At 49.3% G+C, this 23,631-nt stretch overlaps 1 protein-coding gene across 17 annotated transcripts in view; it reads right to left on the reverse strand.

Annotated features, from left to right (window-relative positions):
- NCOA2 (nuclear receptor coactivator 2) overlaps positions 1-23,631 on the reverse strand; it is a 2,606,235-nt gene that overhangs the window by 699,200 nt on the left and 1,883,404 nt on the right. For all 17 annotated transcript variants that reach the window (XM_069621172.1, XM_069621171.1, XM_069621170.1 and 14 more), the window contains 2 exons: positions 2,993-3,091; positions 2,763-2,903 (listed from right to left, as the gene is read on the reverse strand). In XM_069621172.1, the coding sequence (XP_069477273.1) occupies positions 2,763-2,903; positions 2,993-3,091 (240 nt within the window). The remainder of the gene's footprint in view (positions 1-2,762; positions 2,904-2,992; positions 3,092-23,631) is intronic.

Here is a 23,631-nt window from a genome sequence, read left to right on the forward strand (position 1 = left end):
TTTCGTGGTGAGGAAGGAGTTGCGTTGTAATCTTGCGGGCTTGACACCGTCGAGGCAGCAGCAGTAATATCAATAAAGTATAATATTAATAATTTAAGTTAGCTGCTATAGCTTAGAACTCTGCGTAATGTGACCAGCACTGATGGCGGTAAAAAACAACCCAAGGACCTCGCTGCGTGAAGTACAATGCACGTCATAGTAGGGATAGTATTACAGACACGACATGTCAACAACCCTTTTCGAATTTTCAAAACTCATGCAATACTCTGCACCAACCACTAAATGTCAGCAACTGCAGAGCATGTGATTCTAAGCAGCTCCACAAGCCTCAGAAATATTGATATGTGTAACTTAATAAAGTGGGATATTTTTCAGTATACCATTGATGTGCATTTTCTTTACATAAATGTTCCTCTGTGTCAACCTATTTCCCCTACTTAAGTTAAGCCTGACTGTTCTGCCACACAACTTACTTTATAGCAGTCTGGCTTCCCTTTTAGTTTTGGGTGCACTGCCCCCTTAAGGTAAGCCCTCACCACAGGGATGTACAAAAAACGGTTTAACCGACAACAATACAGCTTTTCATCATGTCATCTCAGATGGGCCGGCTGAGAAGAATGTTGCCATTCTAGCATAGGAAAATGTGGCGGATCATAGGTTAGTTTCCCGAATGATAATTGTCAGTAGCCTGTGAACAAGAACACTAAAGGGTAGCAGGCCTTTAGTACATGCTGTATTCACTGCTCTGGTTCATAAATTACTTAGCATATGTTGGTAAATGTGCCTTTGTGAAAAGCAAAAATGAAAGTATCAGAGAAAAAGCAAGAACATTGTTAAGATTTTAAAGGATCAAGAGGGTCTACAAATGTGATGGCATTGGTACAGATTAGAAAAAGTAGATGAGCAGATGAAGAATGCTAAGGACAGTAAAGGGAAGGAGAAGACTGGATACCAAGCTGAAACTGCAAAGGCTGGTTTCTGAGCTCTGCTTGTGTGTTCATATCCCATGGTGTGAGGTTCTCAGTCTAATGTATACTGTGTGCTGCAGGGATGTTCTCTACTAAGTCTAACATCATATTTTCTAATCGGGCGCAGAGAGGACCTGAATAAAAGATCCATTCATGGTTTGGAAATTGAAAAGTTTATGAACTAACTAAAACTTCAATAGTGGTGTTTTCCAGGATACCCTTATATAAACGGAAACTTTTTTTGACACATTATCAAAGAAGTTTTCGGAAGCGGAAAACCATCACTGGCTTATCCCGATTCTGCAATCTTGTCATAAAACTGTACCAAGGGAGATGGTAGGTTTATTCTTCAAACGTTTGCCTAAACAACCTGTCATACCTCATCTTGCATTTTTATTAGAATAGTTCCAGTAAGCTTCAGGATGTTCCTCCACAGCATGACGAATGGAGTGTTCTCCTCCCGATTGTGTACAGTGCATATTGGTGAGTTAACGGGCAAGCAAAATTAATCTTCGAATATAGATATTGGGAGATGGTTCATTCCCGTCATCACATCGTGTTTGCTACTTTCATGGACTGCTTTTTTATATGCACTATCCGTTTTCACTGGCAGTTCTTACAGAGGGAGTCTATCAATCCTTGTCAATTAGATGGAAAGATGTTGATTAGGATTGTTTAACTGCAGAACACAGCAGGCCATCCTACTTGTTTCCTCCATTCCTTTGAACCCAATATCTACTTCAGGACTTCCAGGAAGCTGGACTGAGTCCTTAGAGGCAGGTGCAAAGGTTTTTCCAGAATGTCAGCATGAAAACAAGGGCCATCTGCCACTCTAGATCCACAATTCTGCTCTGCAAATTAAGATGCTTGCCGCCTTTGCTTGGAAAATAAATTTCTGCGTGAAGGAATTTCCATTTAGGCCTTGATGTCGTCAAAGGCGTTTTATGCAGCGTTTGCCTATTTTTGTTTTTGTGATGATGCAAGTCTTCCAGGGCATGCTGCAAATATAATCCACAGATATTCAAATCAATTACTTTTTTCCAGGTTTATGTTTGCCGGATTCAATTTGTGCATCCTGGCTTCCTTGTTCTTTGGTCCCCAAATCATGATTTTTGTTTTTCAATGGTTAGCCCTGATGTTTACATAATTACTGCATCCAGGAGGTGCTCCAGAACTACTTGTGCCATGGTATTGGGAAGCAAATTATCAGCATTCAGCAAGAGGTGAACTGGGGCTTCTCTGTTTTTAGAGGTATTCATTTCCATTTGTATCCACTAGTCGAAAAGCGCTACACAGGCTCTCTGTGAGCAAAAGCAGCTCTTTTAAACTGGCTTGCTTGGGACCCAAATGCATCCATCAGAATGGCCATTTGCAAAAGAAGGAAATATTTTCCAGACGTATATACCACATTGAGTAGGTTTGTTTTTAGAATTAACCCTTTGGGCAAACCAGAGATTTAATTTCAAATCTTATGGTGGGGCGTGAACGTTCAAGGTCTTTTGACATGGGGCTGATCGCCGTCCCCATCCAAGCTCCAGACATCAGAAATGCGCCTTTTCTGTCAAAGTTAAGGAAAATGCTAATTTCTCTGCTGCATTTGCCTGATGTTCAATAAATGTTGCTTAAAAGGAAAAAAGAAAATAGCTACAAAAGGCCTTTCCAGTAATTGTACACATGTCCCTGTGTTTAAATACTTCCGTGGTAGTGTAGTTCCATATACAAGTGTAGACACCCACGCAATACAAACTTAAACCACCTTAATAATGCCTCCTAATTTAAGGGGCCATGACTTACCTTCTTGATGATGCCTCTTAGCAAATGATAACTCCCCTTCATGTTGTGAATGGAACCTCTGAATGCATCTACGAACCAGATCCTCCCATCGAGGTTTCATCGACGCCCTCATGGAGCTAGTATCCAGTGATGTGATCTTACCTAGGATTTCAAAGAATAGCTGGTGAGCACAGTGCATCTCCATTTCAAAGCCATGCAGATTTTATTTCAGTAAAATGTCCTCTGCTTACCTTGCAGATCCTGTCGTGTTGTGAAGTTCTCAGTTGAAGGTAGGGGTCTTTCCTTCAATGGAACTCGCCTGGCCACGCAGATCAAGCATGACTGCAAGTCTGAAACAATTCACAGAGATGAGCAACTCAGTTTTATTTTTGTAAAACAATTTCTATGAACAAGGGAAATCTTACAAGTTAGATACAAAGAGAGGAAGAGTTTTGAAGGACCTCAGAGGATGCTTTTCCATTTATTGATGTGGAGACAAAAGCATCCTGACACCGGTTTGCTGCATGTTTAATGATGTACATTTTCAGAGTGAATCATTTGGGTTATTGGGATTCTATGTGCAGCCTTTTAAGGACAGATGTTCCTTCTCTTGGTCAAACAAATATATAGCTGCCATACATGGTTATTACTATTTAATTTGCATTTAGCCTAACATTTTTATATTATGACATGATGCATGACCAACAGGGATGTACAACAGCTTATTATTTAAGATTGATGAATTAAGACAAGGTTGCATGTAGATGTACGCCACATAGACCATGTAGATGTACGCCACAAGAAAATCACAAAATTAAGAGCGCACAAAATTGGTTGTCATTTCAAATCAATTATACCAATGTACAAATCTTCATAAAAATTTGTCAGGAACGCAATTAAAAGTTACAGAACTTTAGATGTTTAATCATGCACTATACTGACAATCCAAATGACCCAGAACATCTATTAAAAATTGACAGAGAAAGCATCACAGATATATTTTCTCCACACATAAATCTAGACCATAATAACTCCCTTGAAACTGCAGCATCGAAGCATTGCGGGTTTTTCAAGTACCGAACGCTCTGAAGAGCAAGAGCTGGGCATTCAATCATCCAAAGCTTCAGGGTTTCAATGGCATCACGACCAAGACAGAAACAAACAACATTTTACGTATTTGTCAGGTAATTCATGGAACCCTGCCCAGTGTTTGGCCCATTCATTAGTGGATAGTTTATGGAGTTTAAAGTGCATGTAGAGAGAATGCATTTTCACATATGGAAAACCAGAACTATGTTGAAAAGCATTCCCCTTTTCTCTGGAATTTAGCATACTCTGTATGAGGAATATGATTCAATAGAATAGAGCGTACACAACCAATCATGCCTAAAAAGCTTTAATTTTGCTCCACCTGGATGATTAAGTAATTCTTCCTCTGTTGACCCAATCATAACAAGCAGATCTTTCATACTTCCCAAATACTTATTAGTGGAAGGTATATTTTTCCTTTCATAAGACTATTTAACTCAGCATAGCATGAATTCTCTACTGGTCCAAGGAACTTTGAGTAGTTGAGCAGATGTCTCCATAGATATCTTGCTTGTAGTGTTTTTAAGGCCAACTCATGCCAAAGAACGGCCTTAAAATGACAACACCTCTTTCTAGAGGTGGGCCTGTAACTTATTCAAATAATCCAGATCCAGAAGTGAAAGATCCAAACCATACTAAAGCACTAGTTAAATTTTCAAACGATAGTAGCGAAGGGCAGGCAGGATAGAAAAACTGCATACTTTGTGCAATAACCATTTCATGTGTGAAACAAATGGTGTGATCGTATCCCTCAACGACTGTTGCCACATGCTATTAGAGGATGAGTTAAAGAGGTTATATCCTAGGTATCTAACGGATGGAGCCTGCTCAATTTTATCCCCTCCAAAAAACCCACATCATAAGCTTAGGCTGCCTTTGAGTTGTAAAAATGACAATCTTTGATTTTGAGCCATTAGCCTTGAGGTTGTGATTAAGCACATATTTAAAAAATAGATATCTAATTTGCATTGCAGGCCAATCGACATACAATAAAAAAAGATGAGATCTGCAAATGCATGCCAATGAAGTCTAAGATCACTTAGCCTAGCCGGATAGATGATATTCCTACACCACAAACTCTCGATGTCACTCAAATAGACGTTGAAAAGAGTGGGTGCAAGGGTACACCCTTGTTTTAGGCCCACTTGAGTAGGAATTAATCTAGATAATTGCAATACACAATCAAAGGCACAGAACATGTCCAATGATGCCATATCGAATGGCCCCCTGCCTTGATTTTTCACGTTATGCAGCAAATGCACCATTACTTTTGCATTTAGGATGGTACCCATGTTCTGCCCGAAACGTACTTGGAACTTTGACAGGACAGGGCTCTGAGTGATAACCAGATTCAGATCTCTAAGGAGAAGAATGGAAAAGAACTTACTAGCAGAGTCTGTAAGCGCAATTGGTCTAAAATTCTCCTGTAGAGTTGGATTACCCTTCTTATACACCGGAATGACTGCAGATTGACTCCAGAAATTTCTAGTTACTCACCGCAGTGACTAACATACTCTTAGTGCCCTTTCCTCCATACAGCATGGGCGTCCGTTCCAAGGGACAGGAGACAAACCTTTTTCACCAGAAAAAACCTTCTTTCCCTTTAAATTTAGAGGCGCGCGGGGGTGCGGCCCAGGGAGCATGCACTGCACTGACTCCGCCCACTGGTGCCACTCTTCAGTCCCCATTGACGCGTCAAAAAATATTTAACATTGCCTAATGACACCAGCATTATTAGGGAGGAGGATGGTGGGACGTATGGAGGAAAGAGGACTAAATAGTAATTACTCTTACGTCCTTGCCCCCTTTCCTCCATACTGCATGGCCGATTACAACTGAATGAAGCCCCATGGTGGAGAGGAGACCCTCCTTAAGCAAATAGATCCCTTAGAGCCACCTGCCCGAAAAGGCGCGTCTCAAAACAGTAATGCTTACAGAAAGCCGAAGCGGTGGCTTGCTGATGACCTGCCATGGAACCTGCCGTTGGAATGCAATGGCCGTGGCCTTGGCTCTGACAGCGTGAGCCTGCATGTTAGCTGGCAGCGGCTTGTGCTGACCCTCGTAGGCCTCCTTGATGGCCGCAACCATCCACCGTGCAATAGAAGCCTTGGATGCTTGATACCCGGGCCTGGATTCCCCCAAAGGTGGCAAAAAGTGCATCCGACTTGTGGAAGCCCTTGGTCCTGTCCAGATGGAATTTCAGAGCGCGCCTGACATCCAGACAGTGCAAGACTCCCTGAGCCTCGTCCTTGGGGTTAGCAAAAAACGTAGGTAAGACCATTTCCTTGTTTAGATGGAAAGCGGAGGATACCTTAGGTAGGAAGCCGGGTGAGTCCGCAGGACCACCTTATCCCTGTGGAAAGTGATATAGGGTTCTGAGGCCAGCAGAGCCTAGATCTCGCTAACTCTGCGAAAGGAGGTGAGGCTCGCTAACAAAGCTGTTTTAATGGTGACCGGCCCGATGTTCGCAGACGATATTGGCTCAAAGGGTTTGTGCGCCAAAGCGCTGAACAGCACATTAAGGTCCCACATAGGGTGTGGCTTCTTGATGGGCAGGTAGAGCCTGGACAAGCCTGCCAAATGTTTCTTGACTATCGGGTTGAGGGAATAGAAGACCTTATCTTCCGAATTTCTGTAGGCCACTATGGCTGACAGATCGGTGCGACATGTGTCCACCAGTACACCAGAGTGTGCAAGGTGTGTCGAGAAGGAGAGCACATCATCCAGAGTGCACGTAAGGGGGTCGATCTCCAGAAAGTCCGCTCAATGCCAAAACCTAGTCCAGGGAGCTATCAGAATGATGCGGAGGCGACAAGCTTCCTTTATCTTGCAGATTACCCTGTGGAGCAGGGGTGTGGGAGGAAAGGCATAGGCTGTCATGCCGTCCCACTGTATCTGTAATGCGTCGTCCAGGAATCGGGGCCCTTCCTGCTCTGCCAGGAGGCAAACCGATCCCCCTAAGGCTGCCCCCATCTGCTGCAGCACCTGGTCGTTCAATTGCCATTCTTAATTGTTCGCTCCCAGTCTGCTGAGTCTGTCTGCTTCCAAGTTGGCCTCCCCCGGGAGATGGACAGCATTGAGGTAGATGTTGTTCTCCAGGGCCCATTCCCACATGCTGATCGCTAGGCTGCACAGTGGAGGGGACCTGGCACCCCCCTGCTTGTTGACATAGTACATGCTGTTGGAGGTGTCTGTCTGGATAAGGACGGTCTTGCCCCCAATGAGCGGAAGGAAAGTTCAGATCTAGCCAGATGGCCCTGAGCTCTAGCCAGTCGATATGTGACTCCTGCTCCCACCGGGCGCAGACTCCATGGACGCTGTGGCTGCCCAGAGTGGCTCCCCCAGCCTTCCAGGGAGGAGCCCGTAGTGATGGTGACCTGCAGGGGTAGCTGCCGGAAGGACTTGCCCGTCTGCAAGTTGCAGTCCCTGGACCACCATGTGAGGTCCAAGTGGAGAGAAGGAGGTATGCTGACCAGCTCCGCTTCGGAGCCCTTCACCTGATTCCATGAGCCTGCTAAGTGCAGTTGTAATCTCCTCATCCTGAATCTTGTGTGTGGCACGGCCAGCAGGACCGCTGCCATGATACCCAATAAGTGCTGGTACCACCAGGCCAAGGTCGGTGCTTTGGTATGAAAGTAGTAGTAGCTCTCTTGATGGTCGTAATCTTGTTCTCTGAGGGAAAGATCTTCTCAGAGCTTTTATCCCAGATGAGGTGCATGAAGGTGAACCTCTGCGTGGGCTGCAGCCGAGACTTCCTGAGGTTGATAGTAAACCCCAGGTCGCGGAGTGTGTTCATAAGTGCCGAGGAAGTGTGGATAACCCCCTCCGGAGATCTCGCTGTGACGAGCCAGTCGCCCAGGTACGGGTAGACATGGTGGCCCTGGGACCTGAGGAGGGCTGCCACTGCATTCATGAGTCTGGTAAATACCCTGGGGGCTGAATTGACGCCTAAGGGTAGCACCTTCCATTGGAAATGGCAGCCCATGATCCTGACACACAGGAAGGAGCCATATGGCTGCCAAATCGGGACATGTAGATAAACGTTCTTCAGATCCAGGGAGCACATCCAGTCTCCATTGTCTAGTGTCTCTGCACTGAGTGCTGGCATAACCATCTTGGTTGGGAGAGGTTGAGGGTGGATAGGTCCAACACAACTCTCAGGCCAGCCTGGTTCTTTTGTATGGCGAAATAAACCTGGAATAGAAGCCCAATCCTCTCTGGGAGGCTGGGACTTCTTCCACTGCCTGGCTCTCGACGAGCGACCGGATCTCCACCAACAGAGTTGCCGTCCCAATCTGTGGGAGTGGAGGGGAGGAAGGAGGAGATGTAGGGACAGGTAGGCGGTACCCCGAGGAAACTACAGAAAGGATCCAGGGGGCCTAAAATTCTGGTGCCAAAATTGCTTATGAGAGGCAAGCCTGCCCTCCACTGTAGACACATGGACCCGAAGAGACGCGTCATGCTTTTTTTCCTTAAGAGGCTGCTGCTGAGGAGGGGGACTGGAAAAAGCTATTGCTCTCCCACCGTTTTGTTGTTTGCACCGGAGCGGTCAGGCTGCCTAGATTTCCATTCCTGGAAGCCCCGGAACCCACCGAATGACCGCTCCCTGGGTATACCTTGGGCGTGGCCTTCGTTAGGATAAAGACTTTGCAGTTTGCAAGCTGTTCTTTTTATCTAATTCCTCATCGGTGAAAGAGTGAAAAAGGTCACTACACTCGAACGGAAAGCTCCAATATGCGTTCCTGGAAATCAGGGTTAAACTTAGTAGCCCGAAGCAGGGCCATCCTTCTCATGTCCGTGATGATGCAGGTGGCCCGGCCAGAGGTATCAATGTGGGCCACGGTGGACTCCACGATGTCCTGCATTACCAGCTTGGCTTCTCCTAGACCCGCCTTGAAGTGTGCGTGGCTCTGCACCGGAAGTTCTGGAAGGAAGTTTGCCATTTCCCGCGAAAGCCTCTGGTTAACGGCTGCCAGCATGGAATCCGCATTTGTCTGATGCAGGTGCAGGGAGGCGTTCGAGTACAGCTTGTTCCCGTATGCCTCCAAGAACTTCTCCTCCTTGCCTAGCAGCGCAGAGGACGAGGTGGCCAAGGACGACTGAGGCTTAGAGTAAAATGATGCCACAGTGATCACCGAAGAGTGCGGCAGAAGATGCGCCGAAAGCAAGAGTGGATCCCCCTCCATCTGTATATGCTTGGCATCGAGGCGCCGATTGACAGGTTGGGCCGAGTGTGTCTTTAGCCACCCCTTTTTGGCGAAGGCAAGTCTTTCTGCATCGGGATACCTGTTTTGGTAAGGGATCGTAGGGTGAGGACTTCTGCCAAGACCACCTCCTCGGGCTGCTCGACCTCAGGTTGAGGAAGGCTCAAATATTCTGCCAAACCTGCAAGCTTGCCCTGGAAGGCCTTTGCTGACGATGGCATGTCCGGGTCCTCGTCTGTGTCCACTAGAGTGTCTGGCTGGTCTGGAGCGGGTGGAGGAGTGCTGGGTGCAGTCGGTTGCAGTGTGGAGACCGGAGCCGGAGGCTTCTGCAGAGGCTGTTGTGGAACCACCTGTACTGTGGGAGGCAGTGGAGCCGGAATCGAAGGAGACGGCATGAGCTGCGCTGGGGCCTGTGGTGCCGGAGCCATGGGAGGAATAACTATGGCCACCGGTGGAGTCCATGACTAGATCCCGCAGATGATAGTCTGCTGATGGATAAACTGTAGGCCACGTACCTGGTTGACACCAGTCCCACTTTGAGACTTGTTCTCCCGTCTGCTCCATTCCTAGGAGTGGCATCGGACGAGCGGCCATGTTGTCTGGCCCGGCAGCCATTTTGTTGAGCTGCGTGAAACGTGCCAAAGTTGTGGTGCTTGGCTCCCTGGGCATGACCTCCTCCAAGACTCTTGGTGGTGGAGCATGAGGCCTACCCCGCACCTCAGGCAGAGGCCTGGAAGACGTATTGCCCTCAGCAGAGTCTCTGGTAGTGCTGCTTGCAGGTGCCCCCTCGGACATTATGCCGCTACTAGGGCGTTGCCCTTCAGGTGTACACCCGGTAAAAGAACTTTGCGGTCCCTCAGCACTGCTTCCAGAAGGATCCGACGACCCCTTGGCATGAGGCCGGTGGCTGGACTAGCCTCAGTACGTGGGCAGGTGCGAGAACCTGAGAGCTTCCTCCCGCTCGGCATTTCGTCAGGAAGGAGTCGCCCTTACTGGGTGCGATCGAAAATAGCGGACCTCCCTTGGACCTCGATCTCTGTCCTTTTCGAAGAGGTCCCACCACCTAGCTAGCCTGTTCTTCAGTGCGTGTGGAGTCAGTGCATCGCGCGCGGTACAACCTTTCCAGCCATGGTGGGGGCCAAGGCAGCGCAGGCAAAGAGCATAGGGGTCGGACATAGGAAAGAGCCCCTCGCAGGCTGGACACCTGCTGAAGCCGGCTGAAATCGGCATGCGCCAGGGAGGAGCGCGACGCTGGAGGACCAAGTACCTGAATGACAAAAAGAAGACAAAAAGATAGAAGAATCCTGGGAAAAGCATGAGGTATTACATGGCCGAAGCCAAACGCAGGAGCGCTGGTGAAATCCGCCTGTTCCCATTGACGGGTGGAAAGGGGACTGGGAAGTGGCGCCGGTGGGCGGAGTCAGGTGAGCATATGCTCCCAGGCGCTCCCCCCCCACGTGCCTCTAAATTTAAAGGGGAAGAAGGTTTTTTCTGGTGAAAAAGGTTCCATCTCCAGTCCCTAGCGAGGGACACCCATGCAGTATGAAGGAAAGGGGATTGGATGTAAGAGTACAAAGTACTGTTGGGTGTCACAAATAATTATAAGTTACTCACCGTAGTGACCCACATACATCTAGTCTATAGTCCCCTTTCCTGCATACTGTATGGGCGTCCCTCGCTAGGGACGGGAGACAGAACCCTTTTCACCAGAAAAATCATCTTCCCCTTTCAATTTAGATGCGCGCTGGTGGGACGCGGCCCTCGGAGAATGTGCTCCCATGACTCCACCCACTGACGCCAAACCCTTAGTTCCCTTTGACGCGTCGACAATATTAAAATTGCCTAATGACACCAGTTTTATTAGGGGGGGAGGATGGTGGGACGTTTGGAGGAAAGGAGACTATGGACTAGGAGTACGTTAGTCACTACGGTAAGTAACAATTACTCCTACGTCCCATCCCCTTTCCTCGGTAAGACTGCCTGACCAAATGCTGCATCGACCTGGAGCAGTCATCCAGTGCTTGCAGAAGGCAGAGGGCGTAGCCCATGTAGCCGCCTTGCTGAAAACCTGCCACAGCACCTGCCTTTGGAACACGACAGCCGTAGCCTTGGCTCCGATTGCATGTGCATGCATGTTCACTGGAAGAGGTTTGTGCTGCCTCTCATACGTCTCCTTGAGGGCCGAAACTATCCACCTAGCTATGGAAGCTTTGAAGGGCTGACAATCCAGCTTTGACCCCCTAAAGGTAACAAAGAGCTTCCAATTTGCAGAAGCTCCTGGTCCTGTTCAGGTAGAATTTTAGAGCGCGCTTGAAATCTAGAAAGTGCAGCACCCTCTGTGCGTCATCCTTAGAGGCCGCAAAGAAAGTTGGTAACACTATCCCCTCATTCCGGTGGGACGAGGAAACAACCTTAGGCAAGAATGCGAGGTGAGTTCTAAGCACCACCTTGTCCTTATGAAAAGTAATATAAGGCTCTGAGGCTACCAATGACACCAGAATTATTAGGGGGGAGGTTGGTGGGACGTATGGAAGAAAGGGGACTATGGACTAAGAGTACATTAGTCACTACGGTGAGTAACCTATAATTACTCTTACGTCCCGACCCCTTTCCTCCATACTGTATCCGCGATTACAAATGAATGTAGCCCCTGGGTGGAGAGGATACCCTGAGAACTGCCTGTCCGAAGGTTGCATCAGATCTAGAGCCGGCATCCAAACAGTAATGCTTACAGAAAGCCGAGGGAGTGGCCCAAGAGGCCGCCCTGCTTATGACTTGCCAAGGGACATGGCGTTGGAATGTGATGGCCGTTGCCTTGGCCCTGACTGCATGGGCATGCATGTTGGCCGAAAGTGGCTTGTGCTGACCATCGTAAGCCTCCTTGATGGCCGAGAACATCCAGCGGGATATGGAAGCCTTAGAGGCCTGGTAGCCTGGCCTCAAGCCTCCGAAAGTGACAAACAAGGCGTCCTACTTGCGGAAGCCCTTGTTCCTGTCCAAGTAGAATTTTAGGGCACGCCTGACATCAGGCAGTGCAGCACTCTCTGTGCTTTGTCCTTGGGATCGGGAAAGAACGTAGGGAGGACTATTTCCTCGTTCAAGTGGAATGCGGATGGAACCTTGGGCAGGAATGTCGGGTGCGTCCACATTCCTACCTTGTCCTTGTGAAAGGTGGTATATAGCTCAGAGACGACCAGCGCCTGAATCTCGCTGACTCTGTGAGCCGAGGTAAGTGACTAGTAAGGCCGTCTTGATGGTGACCAGCCTGATGTCCACGGACGCCACTGGCTTGAATGGTTTGTGTGCCAGGGCTCCCAAGACTATGCTAAAATCCCACACAGGGTGCGGTCTCTTGAGGGGCGGTTAGAGCCTAGCGAGACCCGTCAGATGTTTCTTAACAATGGGGTTGGAGGAGGAAAAAATGCCTTCCTCTGTGTTCCTGTAAGCCCCAATGGCGGCAAGGTATGTGCGGCAGGTGTTCACCTGTACGCCATAATGAGCGAGGTGCGCTGAAAAGGAGAGCACGTCGTCCAAAGTGCACGCCAGGGGGGGGGGGGTCAAGGCCCTTGGAGTCTGCCCAGTGGCAAAATCTGGTCCATTTGCTCTTGTACTGGGCCCTGGTGGCCTTGTTCCTGGCGCCTTGTATGGTCTCCAGATTGGCCTCTGAGAGGAGAAGGTGCAAATGTGTTACCTGCTAAGGTACCACTCTGTGAGGGCTAGTTTCACTGGCGCAGGGTGGATGATTATGCCCCCCTGCTGCGCCAGAAGATGTGCTGGGCCTGTCAGTAAGGTGCATCAGTGGCAACTCCGAGAGGCTGAGTAGTTCTGAAAACCATGGCCTGGCCAGCCATCATGGAGCTATAAGAATGAGGAGTCGTGGGCGAGACGCCTTGATCTAGCAAATTACCCTGTGGATCCGAGAGTCGGCAGAAATGCCTAGGCTTTCATGCAGGTCGACTGGAGGTGAAATGCGCTGCCCAGAGAGCCGGGTCCCTGACCTTGCCAGGATGCGAACTGGGGACACTTCTTCTTGTGCCAGGTGTTAAAATCTCCTAAATAACGAGGTTGTTTAGCTGCCACTCGTAATTGTCCGCTCCAAGCCTGCTGAGCCTGTCCGCTTCCAGGTTGGATTCCCCCGGGAGGTGGACTGCCGAGAGGTAAGTGTCGTTTTCCAGGGCCCATTTCCACATGCTGATCACCAGTCTGCACAGAGGAGGGGATCTGGTGCCTCCCTGCTTGTTGACGTAGTACACGCTGGTCGAGTTTTCTGTTTGGATAACAACCTTGCCCTTGAGAAGTGGTAGGAATGCTCTGAGCGCTAGCCAGATGGCGTTCAGTTCCAGCCGATTGATGTGGTATTCCTGCTCCTGTCGCGTCCAGGTGCCGTGGACCGAGAGGTCGTCCAGGGTGGCTCCCCAGCCCTCGAGCGAGGAGTCTGTGGTGATGGGGGCCTGCGAAGAGGGCGGCCGAAAGAGCTTGCCCGTCTCTAGGTTGCAGTTCATGGACCACCATGTTAGGTCCGGGTGGGGAGATGGAGGAACGTTGATGATCTCGGATTGCGAGCCCCGCTCCTGATTCCATGAGGCCGCAAAGTGCAGCTGAATCCTTATCATCCTTAGTCTCGTGTGCGGCCCAGCTAACAGGACCGCTGCCAGTAGACCCAAGAGATGTTGGTAACACCATGCCGAGGTCACCTCTCTGCTGAGGAAGTGGGCGGTGGCCCTCCTGATGGCTGAGATTTTTTCCTCCGAAGGGAAGACCCTCTCGGAGCACATATCCCAAATGAGTCCCAGAAAAGTCTGTCTGCGTAGGCTGCAGCTGTGACTTCTTGAGGTTGAGCGAGCAGCCCAAATCAAGCAGTGTGTTCATAAGGGAATGGGAAGAGTGGTGAACCACTTCCAGAGATGTAGCTCTGACGAGCCAGTTGTAGAGGTATAGGTAGATGTGGAGGCCATGCCCTCTGAGGAGCAGTCTGGTAAAGATCCTGGGGGCAGAGTTGAGGCCAAATGGAAGGACTTTGTAATGTAAATGGTAGCCCATGAGCCGGAACCGTCGGAAAGAATGATTGGGCTGCTAAATCGTGACGTGTAGGTACGCGTCCTTTAAATCCAGGAAGCACATCCAGTCTCCCTTGTTTAATATCTAGGCTATAAAAGCTGGCGTAACCATCCTAAATTTGTGCAGGGGTAGGGAGAGGCTGAGGGTGGAAAGGTCCAGCACAACTCTCAGGCCCGCCTGGTGGTTCTTCTGAATGGCGAAAATCCTGGAGTAGAAGCCAAAACCTTGCTGGGAGGCTAGGACTTCCTCCACTGCCTGGCTCTCTACGAGTGACCGGATCTCTGCCAAAAGAGTTGCTGTCCCAACCTGTGGGAGTGGAGGGGAGGAGGAAGGAGAGGCTGGGATAGGAAGGCGGTACCCTGTGGATACTACGGAGAGGATCCAGGGGTTCGCCAAATTCTGTCGCCAGAATTGTGCATGGAGAGCAAGCCTGCCCCCACCGCCCCACCGGAGACACGTAGACCCAGAGGGGCATGTCATGCCTTCTTTCCCTCTGAGGCTGATGCTGAGGAGGGGGACTGGAAAAAGCCCTTACTCGCCCCTCCCTTTTTGTTACTTGCGCTGGTTCTGAGACGATGAGCGGTCCGGCTGCCTGGCTCTACGTTCCAGGAAGCCGTGGAACCCTCCATATGTACAACCCTTTTCCGAGTGCTGCTGAGTTGGGTGTACAATTTGGGCGTGTTCTTTGTAAGAATGGATAGACTGCCATTTGTGAGCTGTTCTTGTCCAGCTCTTCGTCCGTAGAGGAGTGGAAGATGGCTCCCCCCCCCCTCGAACGGTAGATGTAGGATGCGCTCCTGGACATCGGGGTTGAATTTCGTTGCCCGGAGCCAGGCTGTTCTCCTCATGTCTGTGGCAATGCAGATGGCACGGCCCGAGCTATCGATATGAGCCACTGTCGAGTCCATGAGGTCATGCGCCATGAGCTTGGCTTCAGCTAGCCCCGCCTTAAAGCGTGATTGGCACTGGGTGGGAAGTTCCGGGAGGAAGTCTGCAATTTCCTGCCATAAACTTTGGTTGGCAGTAGCCAGCATGGCATCTGCGGTGGCCTGACGAAGGTGCAAGGATGCGTTGGAGTAGATTTTTTTGCCGTACGCCTCCAAGATCATCTCCTCCTTGCCTAGCAGCTCCGCAGAGGAGGAGACTGAGGAGCGTCTCGTGTGGACTTCAGCAAGAACCCCCACTGCCGGCTTTTCGACCTCGGTTTGGGGGAGGCCCAGGAACTCCGCCAGGCCAGAAAGACATTTGTGGAAGGCCACGGCTGAGGATGATGTGTCCGGATCCCTCTCCTAGTCTGTATCCTGCAGATCTGGAGGATCTTGTGGAGGAGGAGGAGTAGATGGCGCCGGAGGCTGGGATACATGGACCGTAGACGGAGGCTGAGGAGGTGGCAGAGGTTGCAGATATGGCTGTGGCGTCGGATGAGGCGGTTGCAGCAGGGCCTGGGGGCCCGATGGAGGCTTCTGTGGTGCTGTTAGCATGGCGGGATGACTTCCCTGATGGCATCTTTGATGATGATGCCCATCTGAGGAGACCTCATGAGGCCGAGTAACTTCTTGAAGAGCACCTCCTCACTGGCCAAAGAGGTGTCAGGGGGGTACCGACAGGGTAGCGGGGGGCTGCTGGAGCCACTGCGAACCCTATCCATATGGATGCAAAGGAAAGCTGCCCTGCACAAATGAGGGGTAGACTGTAGGCCACGTACCTGGTTGAGGCCAGTCTCACCTTGACACTCGTTCTTTGCCGAATTCGTGCAATGGCTTCAGGCGGGTGCCTTTCTCTGGCGCAGCACCATTTTGTCGAGCTGCCTGCCACGTGCCTGTGACGTGGTGCTCGGCCTGCTGGGCCCAGCCTCGTCCAAGACTCTTGCGTGTGGCTCACGAGGCCTACCCTGCTCCTCAGGCCTTGGCCCGGTAGGTGTGACACCTTCGACCCGGGGGTCGGTAGAGCTGCGTTTAGGCTCTCCCTCAGACGTGTTGCCGGTATTAGGGCGTAGCCCCTCGCACGCATTGCCAGTGTTAGGGCATCGCCCCTCCGCCATGGTGCCGGTAAAAGGGCGTAGCCCCTCAGGTGTAGACCCGGTACTAGAACCTTCCGGTTCCCTCAACACTGTGCCCCCGGGAGGATCCAAGGATCCCTCGACCTGAAGGTCGGTAGCTGTAGCAGCCTCGGTGCACGTGCCGGTAGAAGGACCTGTACGGTTCCTCCTGCGCGGGCAAGTCCCTGGGAAGGAGTCTTCCTTGCAGGGTGCACTGGAAAATATTGGCCCTACCTTGGGCCTGGTTCAATGCTTCATGAAGTCCTTGAGATCCTCTGGAGGCGACCTCTGGAAGAGCTCCCTCCACCGGCTAGTCTGTTCTTCAGTGCCTTTGAGGACAGCGGGTCACACGTCGAACATGATTGCCAACCATGGTCTGGGCCAAGGCAATGTAGGCCGAGGGCGTGGGGGTCTGAAGTTGGAAAGAGCCCTTTGCAGGATAAACACCTGCTGAACCCTGTAGAAGACGACATGCACCGGGGAGGAGCATAGCAGTAGACGACAGAGGTACCTGATTAAAGCCAAGAAAAAAGAAGACAAAAGCACTTCTCGGAGGAAGAGCGCATGGAATTACTAGTCCCAAGGCCCAACCCAGAAGCGGGATGCGGGATTGGGGAGTGGTGCCGGTGGGCGGAGTCAGGGGAGCGCATGCTCCCAGGTCCACGCCCCTGCGCGCATCTAAATTTAAAGGGCAAGGTGATTTTTCTGTTGAAAAAGGTTCAGTTTCCCGGCCCTAGCGAGGGACGCCCATACAGTATGGAGGAAAGGGGACGGGTCGTAGGAGTATGTGATCAAAAAGGGCCATGAGATAAGCTACCCAGAGAGGGGGGGGCCTCTTTCAAAACACAGGATGGAAAACCATCATGACCAGGGGCTCTGGACCGTTTCAATCTAGCAAGGGCCCGCTCAATGTCCACCACATTCCAAGAACAGACCAGCTACAATTGGTCCCATAGTAGGGTCTTGCATTTCAGAAATTAGCTATACAAAGATCAAATCATCTGTCCTCTGCAATTGAACATTCTCTCCCATAGGTGTTTGCTCCTACAGTATTGTTAATGATGCCGCAAAATTGTCTGGCATTTGCATGTGATATGTGATGTAACATATTTTGATTGTCTTTAATGTGCAGTTCAATTCTACATGATTCAACAAGATTTCTATGCCGCAGGCAGATTGATGTTTAAGCTTTCTGAAATTCTGCCAGGCTCAGTCCTTTAGTTGCCAATTGTTTCAGGGTCCTACATTTGATTCTCTTGGAGTTGGCAATTTTAAATTCAAATTTATGAGTAACTTTTTTTTCCAGTAGACATTTGGACAAACGTTTCATGCAAATATCGGCAATTTGGTTGAATCTGGCAATCAACTTCACATTAGTGAGGACAATCCTACACCCTCCATCAACTCAGATCGAGTGAATAAACCTTTGACAGAGCTTATTATCCCACCTAAGTCTCCGCCCTCCTCCCTCCAGGGAGATACAAGATGCAGACAGAAAAGGAATCACAGGCCCTATGTGGTAGGCCAGAGGAAAAAATGGTCCCCAAACTTGAAATCCATAAGTTTACATGCACCAGAGTTTGCTTTGACAATGGAGGACATATCTATCTGTGAGCAATGGAAACCTCCATGCGATGTATAAGTGGGTAGGTCATCACATGGTAAAAACTGCAACAAGAACAGTTCCCATTTTGACAGAAATTAATCTCAGTCCTTTCCTCTTTTTAAGCCAATATAGAGGAACAGGTAATCCTTTGGCCAAATTTCACCTTCCACTGTCTTCACAATAAAATGAAATCACCTCCCAAAATAACCGAATGAGAAAGACCTTCAATAAGCCCCCTTCAAGAGACATGTCTATGGACTTCATATGCTGTTTATCGGGATTCCAATATATATTGATCAAAAGTAACTTCGCATTCAAACCACTGGATGAAATAGCAACTGCCAAAAAAGAATCTCCCGAATGGATCAACTCTGATTTGAGTTGAAGAGAATTGTCAATTGCAATGGCCAGTCCCCCACTCGGCTTGCCCCTATCTGCACGGACAGCCAGACTAGTGTACGTAGGGTAAGCGTGAAAATCAAAATGTGTGGTCATCATGGTCTTTTGAAGTAAAACAACATTACATTCCCTCAATTTGTCAGAAGTGCAAAATATCCTATGAAAGTTCACCCAGCCACAGACATTCCATGACAGAGCCTTAATCAGGCGAGGGTTAGAGTCCAGTCGACACTTATCGCAACCCCATCAAGGATTTTGGCGCCATCTCCAACCAGGGCCAGTTTTGCTGTATTACGTTGAGTCCAAAGGATATTGCACAGAGTTCGTAATCACAGTGTCTGCTAGTTTTGGATTCCTGGGGAGGAATGAACAAAAAAGATTTTTCTTCATCTTAAGTTTTTATATCAAAAATGGTATAACCTAAGGAGAGCAAATTATTTTGTTGGTCCCATAGCATTTTAGATGCAATTACCGAATGGAAATGGCAGACCATTCGATTATTATTTACCAGAGGCAAGGAGATCAAGTCAATATCCTCCAAATGCAGATATCTCAAAAGTGGAATCTGCTGAAAAATTCCCAGAATCTTAGTTTGATTCATACGTGACTGATAATTTCGTTCGATGTTGCTCTCCCATCCCAACATTCTAGATGTACAGCATTCTGAATCTGAGAGTCGTATGACCCTATTTAGATTGTTTTCTTCAGTAGCCATCCCATTATTGGGGTAGGAAGATTGTTGGAGAATTGGATCCTCCCCACTCTGAGCATTTGATGGCGGTATGGCACTAGATTGAGCCACTGCTTGAGGACCACTATATTGTGTAACAATATTCTGCGCCTTATTTAAATTTGTTGGCAGTTGCAGGAACTTTGTAATTTTTGCTTGATGGCCTCTTGAGTGTTTGAAAATAGGGTCTAAATTGGGAAGACATTGCCAAATTCAGTTCTCTATGTGCCCCCGTTACAGATGTAAAACATGGATCAGTGCCAGTCTCCACAGTGTTTGTTACACTGGAGTGTTCTACATGTATTTGAGGGCAAGTTGATTGATGTGTCCTGCCTCTTTCCTCCTCAGATTTATCCAAACGGGCCACTGTGACATGCATCTCCCCATCAGGAATGTTCTGTGATCCTAAGTCAATAATGCCACCAGTCACAGGCAGTTGACAGCCACATTTTAAAGAGGAACTCCTCTTTTTGTGTTTTATTCCTATATCCCAATTGGGGTAAAGCAACCCAGAACCTCATGTGTAAAAGTGCTCTCAATCCCCACAGTAGCATTTATTAACTCAGACTCTGGGGAATCGAACAGGACAGGAGAAGCACTTAATCTGGATACTAGCTCAAGCAGGACGGAAGGACTGTTCGGTGTTTGTGTGATAAGGACAGGATTCTCGCCCCAAGAAGCATGCAGTCCACCTGGTAGTAAGTTCTCTTCATTATCCGAGAAAACTGGTTGGGCAATTCTGCCCTTAACAATCAAGTCATTACCTTTAAAAATATTTGCCTCAACTGCAGTAAGTTTTACCGCATTCATTGTTATAATATCCTTGATGTTGTCATACAGTCTTAGCATTGATTCCAACACTAGATGAAGTGCCGAAAGGGATGCGTGACCTAGCATATCAGCACTCGGCAAGCTATTTGATAGTCTGCGCATCTCGATATCTTTCGGCGTAGACGGATTGAAATTGATGAACCTCTGGGTAAAAATTCTCTCTGGATCAATAATACCTTCCGGAGGCACTGCAACCACTGGTCTGACAGGGTTTCTGAGAATACGTTCCTCATTAAGAAGGTTTGAAACCTCCCTATCATGACACAGCCGCAGAAATGGTTCATCGAAAATGGGGGATTTCTTTTTATTTCCAGAATTATTTAATAGTACCGCCTTTACTGGATCAGAGTTGGTTTTTGCAGGGGTCAATGGCCTTAAGGATTCAGACCAATGAATCATTTAAGTAATTACTTCAGAATTTGCCAATACAGAGGGCCGTCCCTCCAATTCCAAGCTGTCTTCATGGATCATAGGGCCTGGCGTCTGAGGCAGGCAACGCAGCATTGTCATCACACAGTTTGTGAATTCACTAGTGGCCGTGGACAAAATGGAATTCATGTCCCCAACACAAGACCTACTGCAAAGTGCTCTGTCCATGCTTGACTACCGTTCTACGTCGAGCAGCCAGCCACTGGTGCCACGGGAGCCCTGGATAACTCTCCTCACTCTGCTCGTTCCACTATACAAGCGGTACATGCAGTGCAGCACCTCCCCTTACAATGAATCATGTACAGAGAGACTGGCAGAACACGTAACACACTCCTCACATGGGTTAATGTAATTAAGTTACTCACCATAGTGACTAGAGTACTCATAGTCCATAGTCCCCTTTCCTCTATCCTGGGGGGCATACCCCAACATCGGGACAGTACTGGAACCTTTGGCAGCAAATAATTGAGCTTCCCCTTCAATTTTAGTATAGCGCGCGGGGGTTCGGCCTCGGTCGTGGAAACGCCAGCAGAGGCCCCGCCCTATGGAACCTCACCTAAGTCCCCTTTGAACACATCGGATGCTTAGATACCTGGCTGCTTTTAGTACACATTAGCCCTTGGCAGATTAGAGGGGGAAGGTGGGTGGGATGTATGGAGGAAAGGAGACTATGAGTACTCTAGTCACTACGGTGAGTGCATTTAATTACTCATATGTCCCGTTCCCTTTCCTCCATCCTTGTGGGGGATTCCACCGAACAAGAAGCAGGAAGAGCTGTGATAACCTGCCTCATATCTAGGACGAAGCAAAAAGCTTCTTCAGAACCGTCTGAACAAACTCTGAATCACGCCTGAAGCAAGTATCCAGTGAGCAGTGCTTACAGGAGGCAGACGGGGTGGCCCAATTAGCCGTCTTGCTTAGGACATCCCAAGAAGCATGACTCTGAAACACAACGGTCGCAGCCTTAGCTCTGACCGCACGGGCATGAATCCCCTCCGGAACAGGTTTACGCATGTCCGTGTATGCCTCCAAAATGGCCTGAACCATCCAACGGGTGATGGAAGCCTGTGAGCCGGGGGAGGAACCCCCAAAAGTCACAAACAATGCCTCAGACTTCCTGAAGGATTTTGTCAGAGATATAAAACTTGAGCACCCTTTTGGTGTCCAAGGAATGTAGGGCCCTCTCAGCGGGTTCGGAAAGAACACCAGCAGTCAGATCTCTTGATTTAGATGAAATGGGGAGACCAGTTTGGGTGGGTGCACAAGATGACCTTGTTGTCGTGAAATGTGGTGAAAGGCTCGCTAACCCGGCGCGCAGAGATAAGAGAATACCAGTAGAAAAGTCTTTAGTGTCATCAAGCGGATGTCCACAGAGGCCATCGGCTCGAAAGGCTTGCGCTGCAAAAACCACATGGAGGTCCCAGACCAGGTGTGGCCTATGCAACTGTTGGACCCCCGTCGTTGGGGCGCCCTCAAAGGTCTTAGAAGACCGCTCACACTTCTTCTTCTTCTCGCCTGACGGGCTCTTTCCTTCCAGCCAGTTGGCGAGACGTTGATGGCGGTCCTTCATGGTCCGCTCCGACATATTGCCGCAAAACGCACAGTCCTTCTCCACGTGCGTCTTGTCCTCATGTAGGCAGTAAAGGCAAAAAGGAGTGTTCGTCCTCCTTAAAGACATTCTGAAGCTGGCATCCAGGGCAGACCCTGAACAGCTTTCCGGGCGTCGAGCTTCCCTTCTCCTGGGCCATGTCCGAGATGGGCCTGAGAAACTTCAGGAGTCCTCCAAAAGCGTGGCTCGACGAAATCTTCACCCTTGAGGGGCGTAGACGAATCCGACACGGGTCCCCGTTGATCGGATGAAGAAACGGTGGAGCTTGAGGCTCTTTTGACCGAAAAATAGAAGTTTTTTGAGAAAAAAACGTGAAAAAATAGCACTAACGCTTGAGAGCAATAGCACGAGGATCCCAACAGTTGAACGTGCGGTAAAAATCTGAAGATGGCTGCCAGAGGCGGGGCTTAGGTAGAGGGCAGTCATTGGCTGTGGTCAGTATGACGCAGAGATCAGTGATTGGTTACTACTACGAAAGACAGATCAGAAACGAAACTGATACTGGTTTTTTCTTTACCGAGAATTCCCAGCCTGACGACGGGGAATATCCATGAGCATGTGAATCCATGCCAGACCCCATGCTGGAGAACACTGCTCCGAGCTCAAGCAGATTGATATGCAGGAGGGCTTCCGTCCTGGACCATGCGCCATGAATCACGTAGCCCTCCATCCTGAAATAGAGGAGTCAGGCGTCACCCCCAGGAGCGCCTCCGGTTGGGTGAAGCGGGCTCCAACTGAAACATTGCCATCCATCATCCACCAATGAAGATCAGGCAGAAGGAGAGGTGGTATTGGGATCCTGTCCGACTCCCAACCGGTCTACTGATCCCAATAGGCTGCCAGGTCGAGCTGGAGGCACCTCATCTTGTGGCGAGCGTGCTGTACAGTGAGCACGCAGGAGGTCATCATGCCCAGAATGTGCTGGACCACCATGCCGAGGTGGTCCAGTTGGCCAGAAAGTGCCCCACCGCCTTGCGGAGGGAATGCAGCCTTGCGGGTGGGGGTGGGGGTGGTGGGGGGGTTGGACACCCACTGAAAGGTAGGAAGACCTGATCCTGAGATGGGCACTGTTAGGAAGAATTCTCATAAATGGCTAATTCCCCTTTCCTAATGAGTCCCTCAGCAGCTTTGCTGGATTTCTAGGGTTTATTTCTCTTCTCCTGGTAAGAGTGTGAGCCTTTTTCCCACTCTTACATGTGTTTTGCTGTGTGTGTTTTCACTTTTTGTGTGATCTTGGGCACTGGAGCCTCACCTACTCCATGGCCTCATATTTTTCATGTGTGTTAACACAGCACCTTCAGTGCAGTGACGGAACAAGTTACTTACCTGTAACTGTTGTTCTCCAGCATGGGTCTGGCATGGATTCACATGCTCACGAATATTCCCCGTCGTCAGGCAGGGAATCCTCGGTATAGAAAAAAATCAGTATCAGTTTAGTTTCAGATCTGTCTTTCTTAGTAGTAACCAATCACTGGTCTCTGGGTCATACTGCCCCCAGCCAATGACTGCCCTCTCCCTAAGCCCCGCCTTTGGCAGCCATCCTCAGATTTGGTAGCACGTAAAGTGGCAGTATGACCAAGTGAAGAGCCGCAGAGGGGTAGGCGGGAGGGTTCGCATGTGAATCCATGCCAGACCCATGCTGGAGAACAACAGTTACAGGTAAGTAACTTGTTCCTTCTCCAGCATGGGGTCTGGCATGGATTCACATGCTCATGAATAAGATAATACATAGCAGTACACACATGCACAACCACGGGAGGTGGTAACAGGCTCAACATTAAGCAATACAACAACTCAACATTAAGCATCTCTTACCTCCTCACCAGGCTCACCTTAGGCGAACAGGTTGCGCAGCACTGCTTGGCCGACCCTGGACTCCTCCCTGGAGTCCCGATCG

Source organism: Ambystoma mexicanum, chromosome 5q, assembly GCF_040938575.1.
Source record: "Ambystoma mexicanum isolate Mex_15411 chromosome 5q, UKY_AmexF1_1, whole genome shotgun sequence".
Taxonomy (NCBI): domain Eukaryota; kingdom Metazoa; phylum Chordata; class Amphibia; order Caudata; family Ambystomatidae; genus Ambystoma; species Ambystoma mexicanum.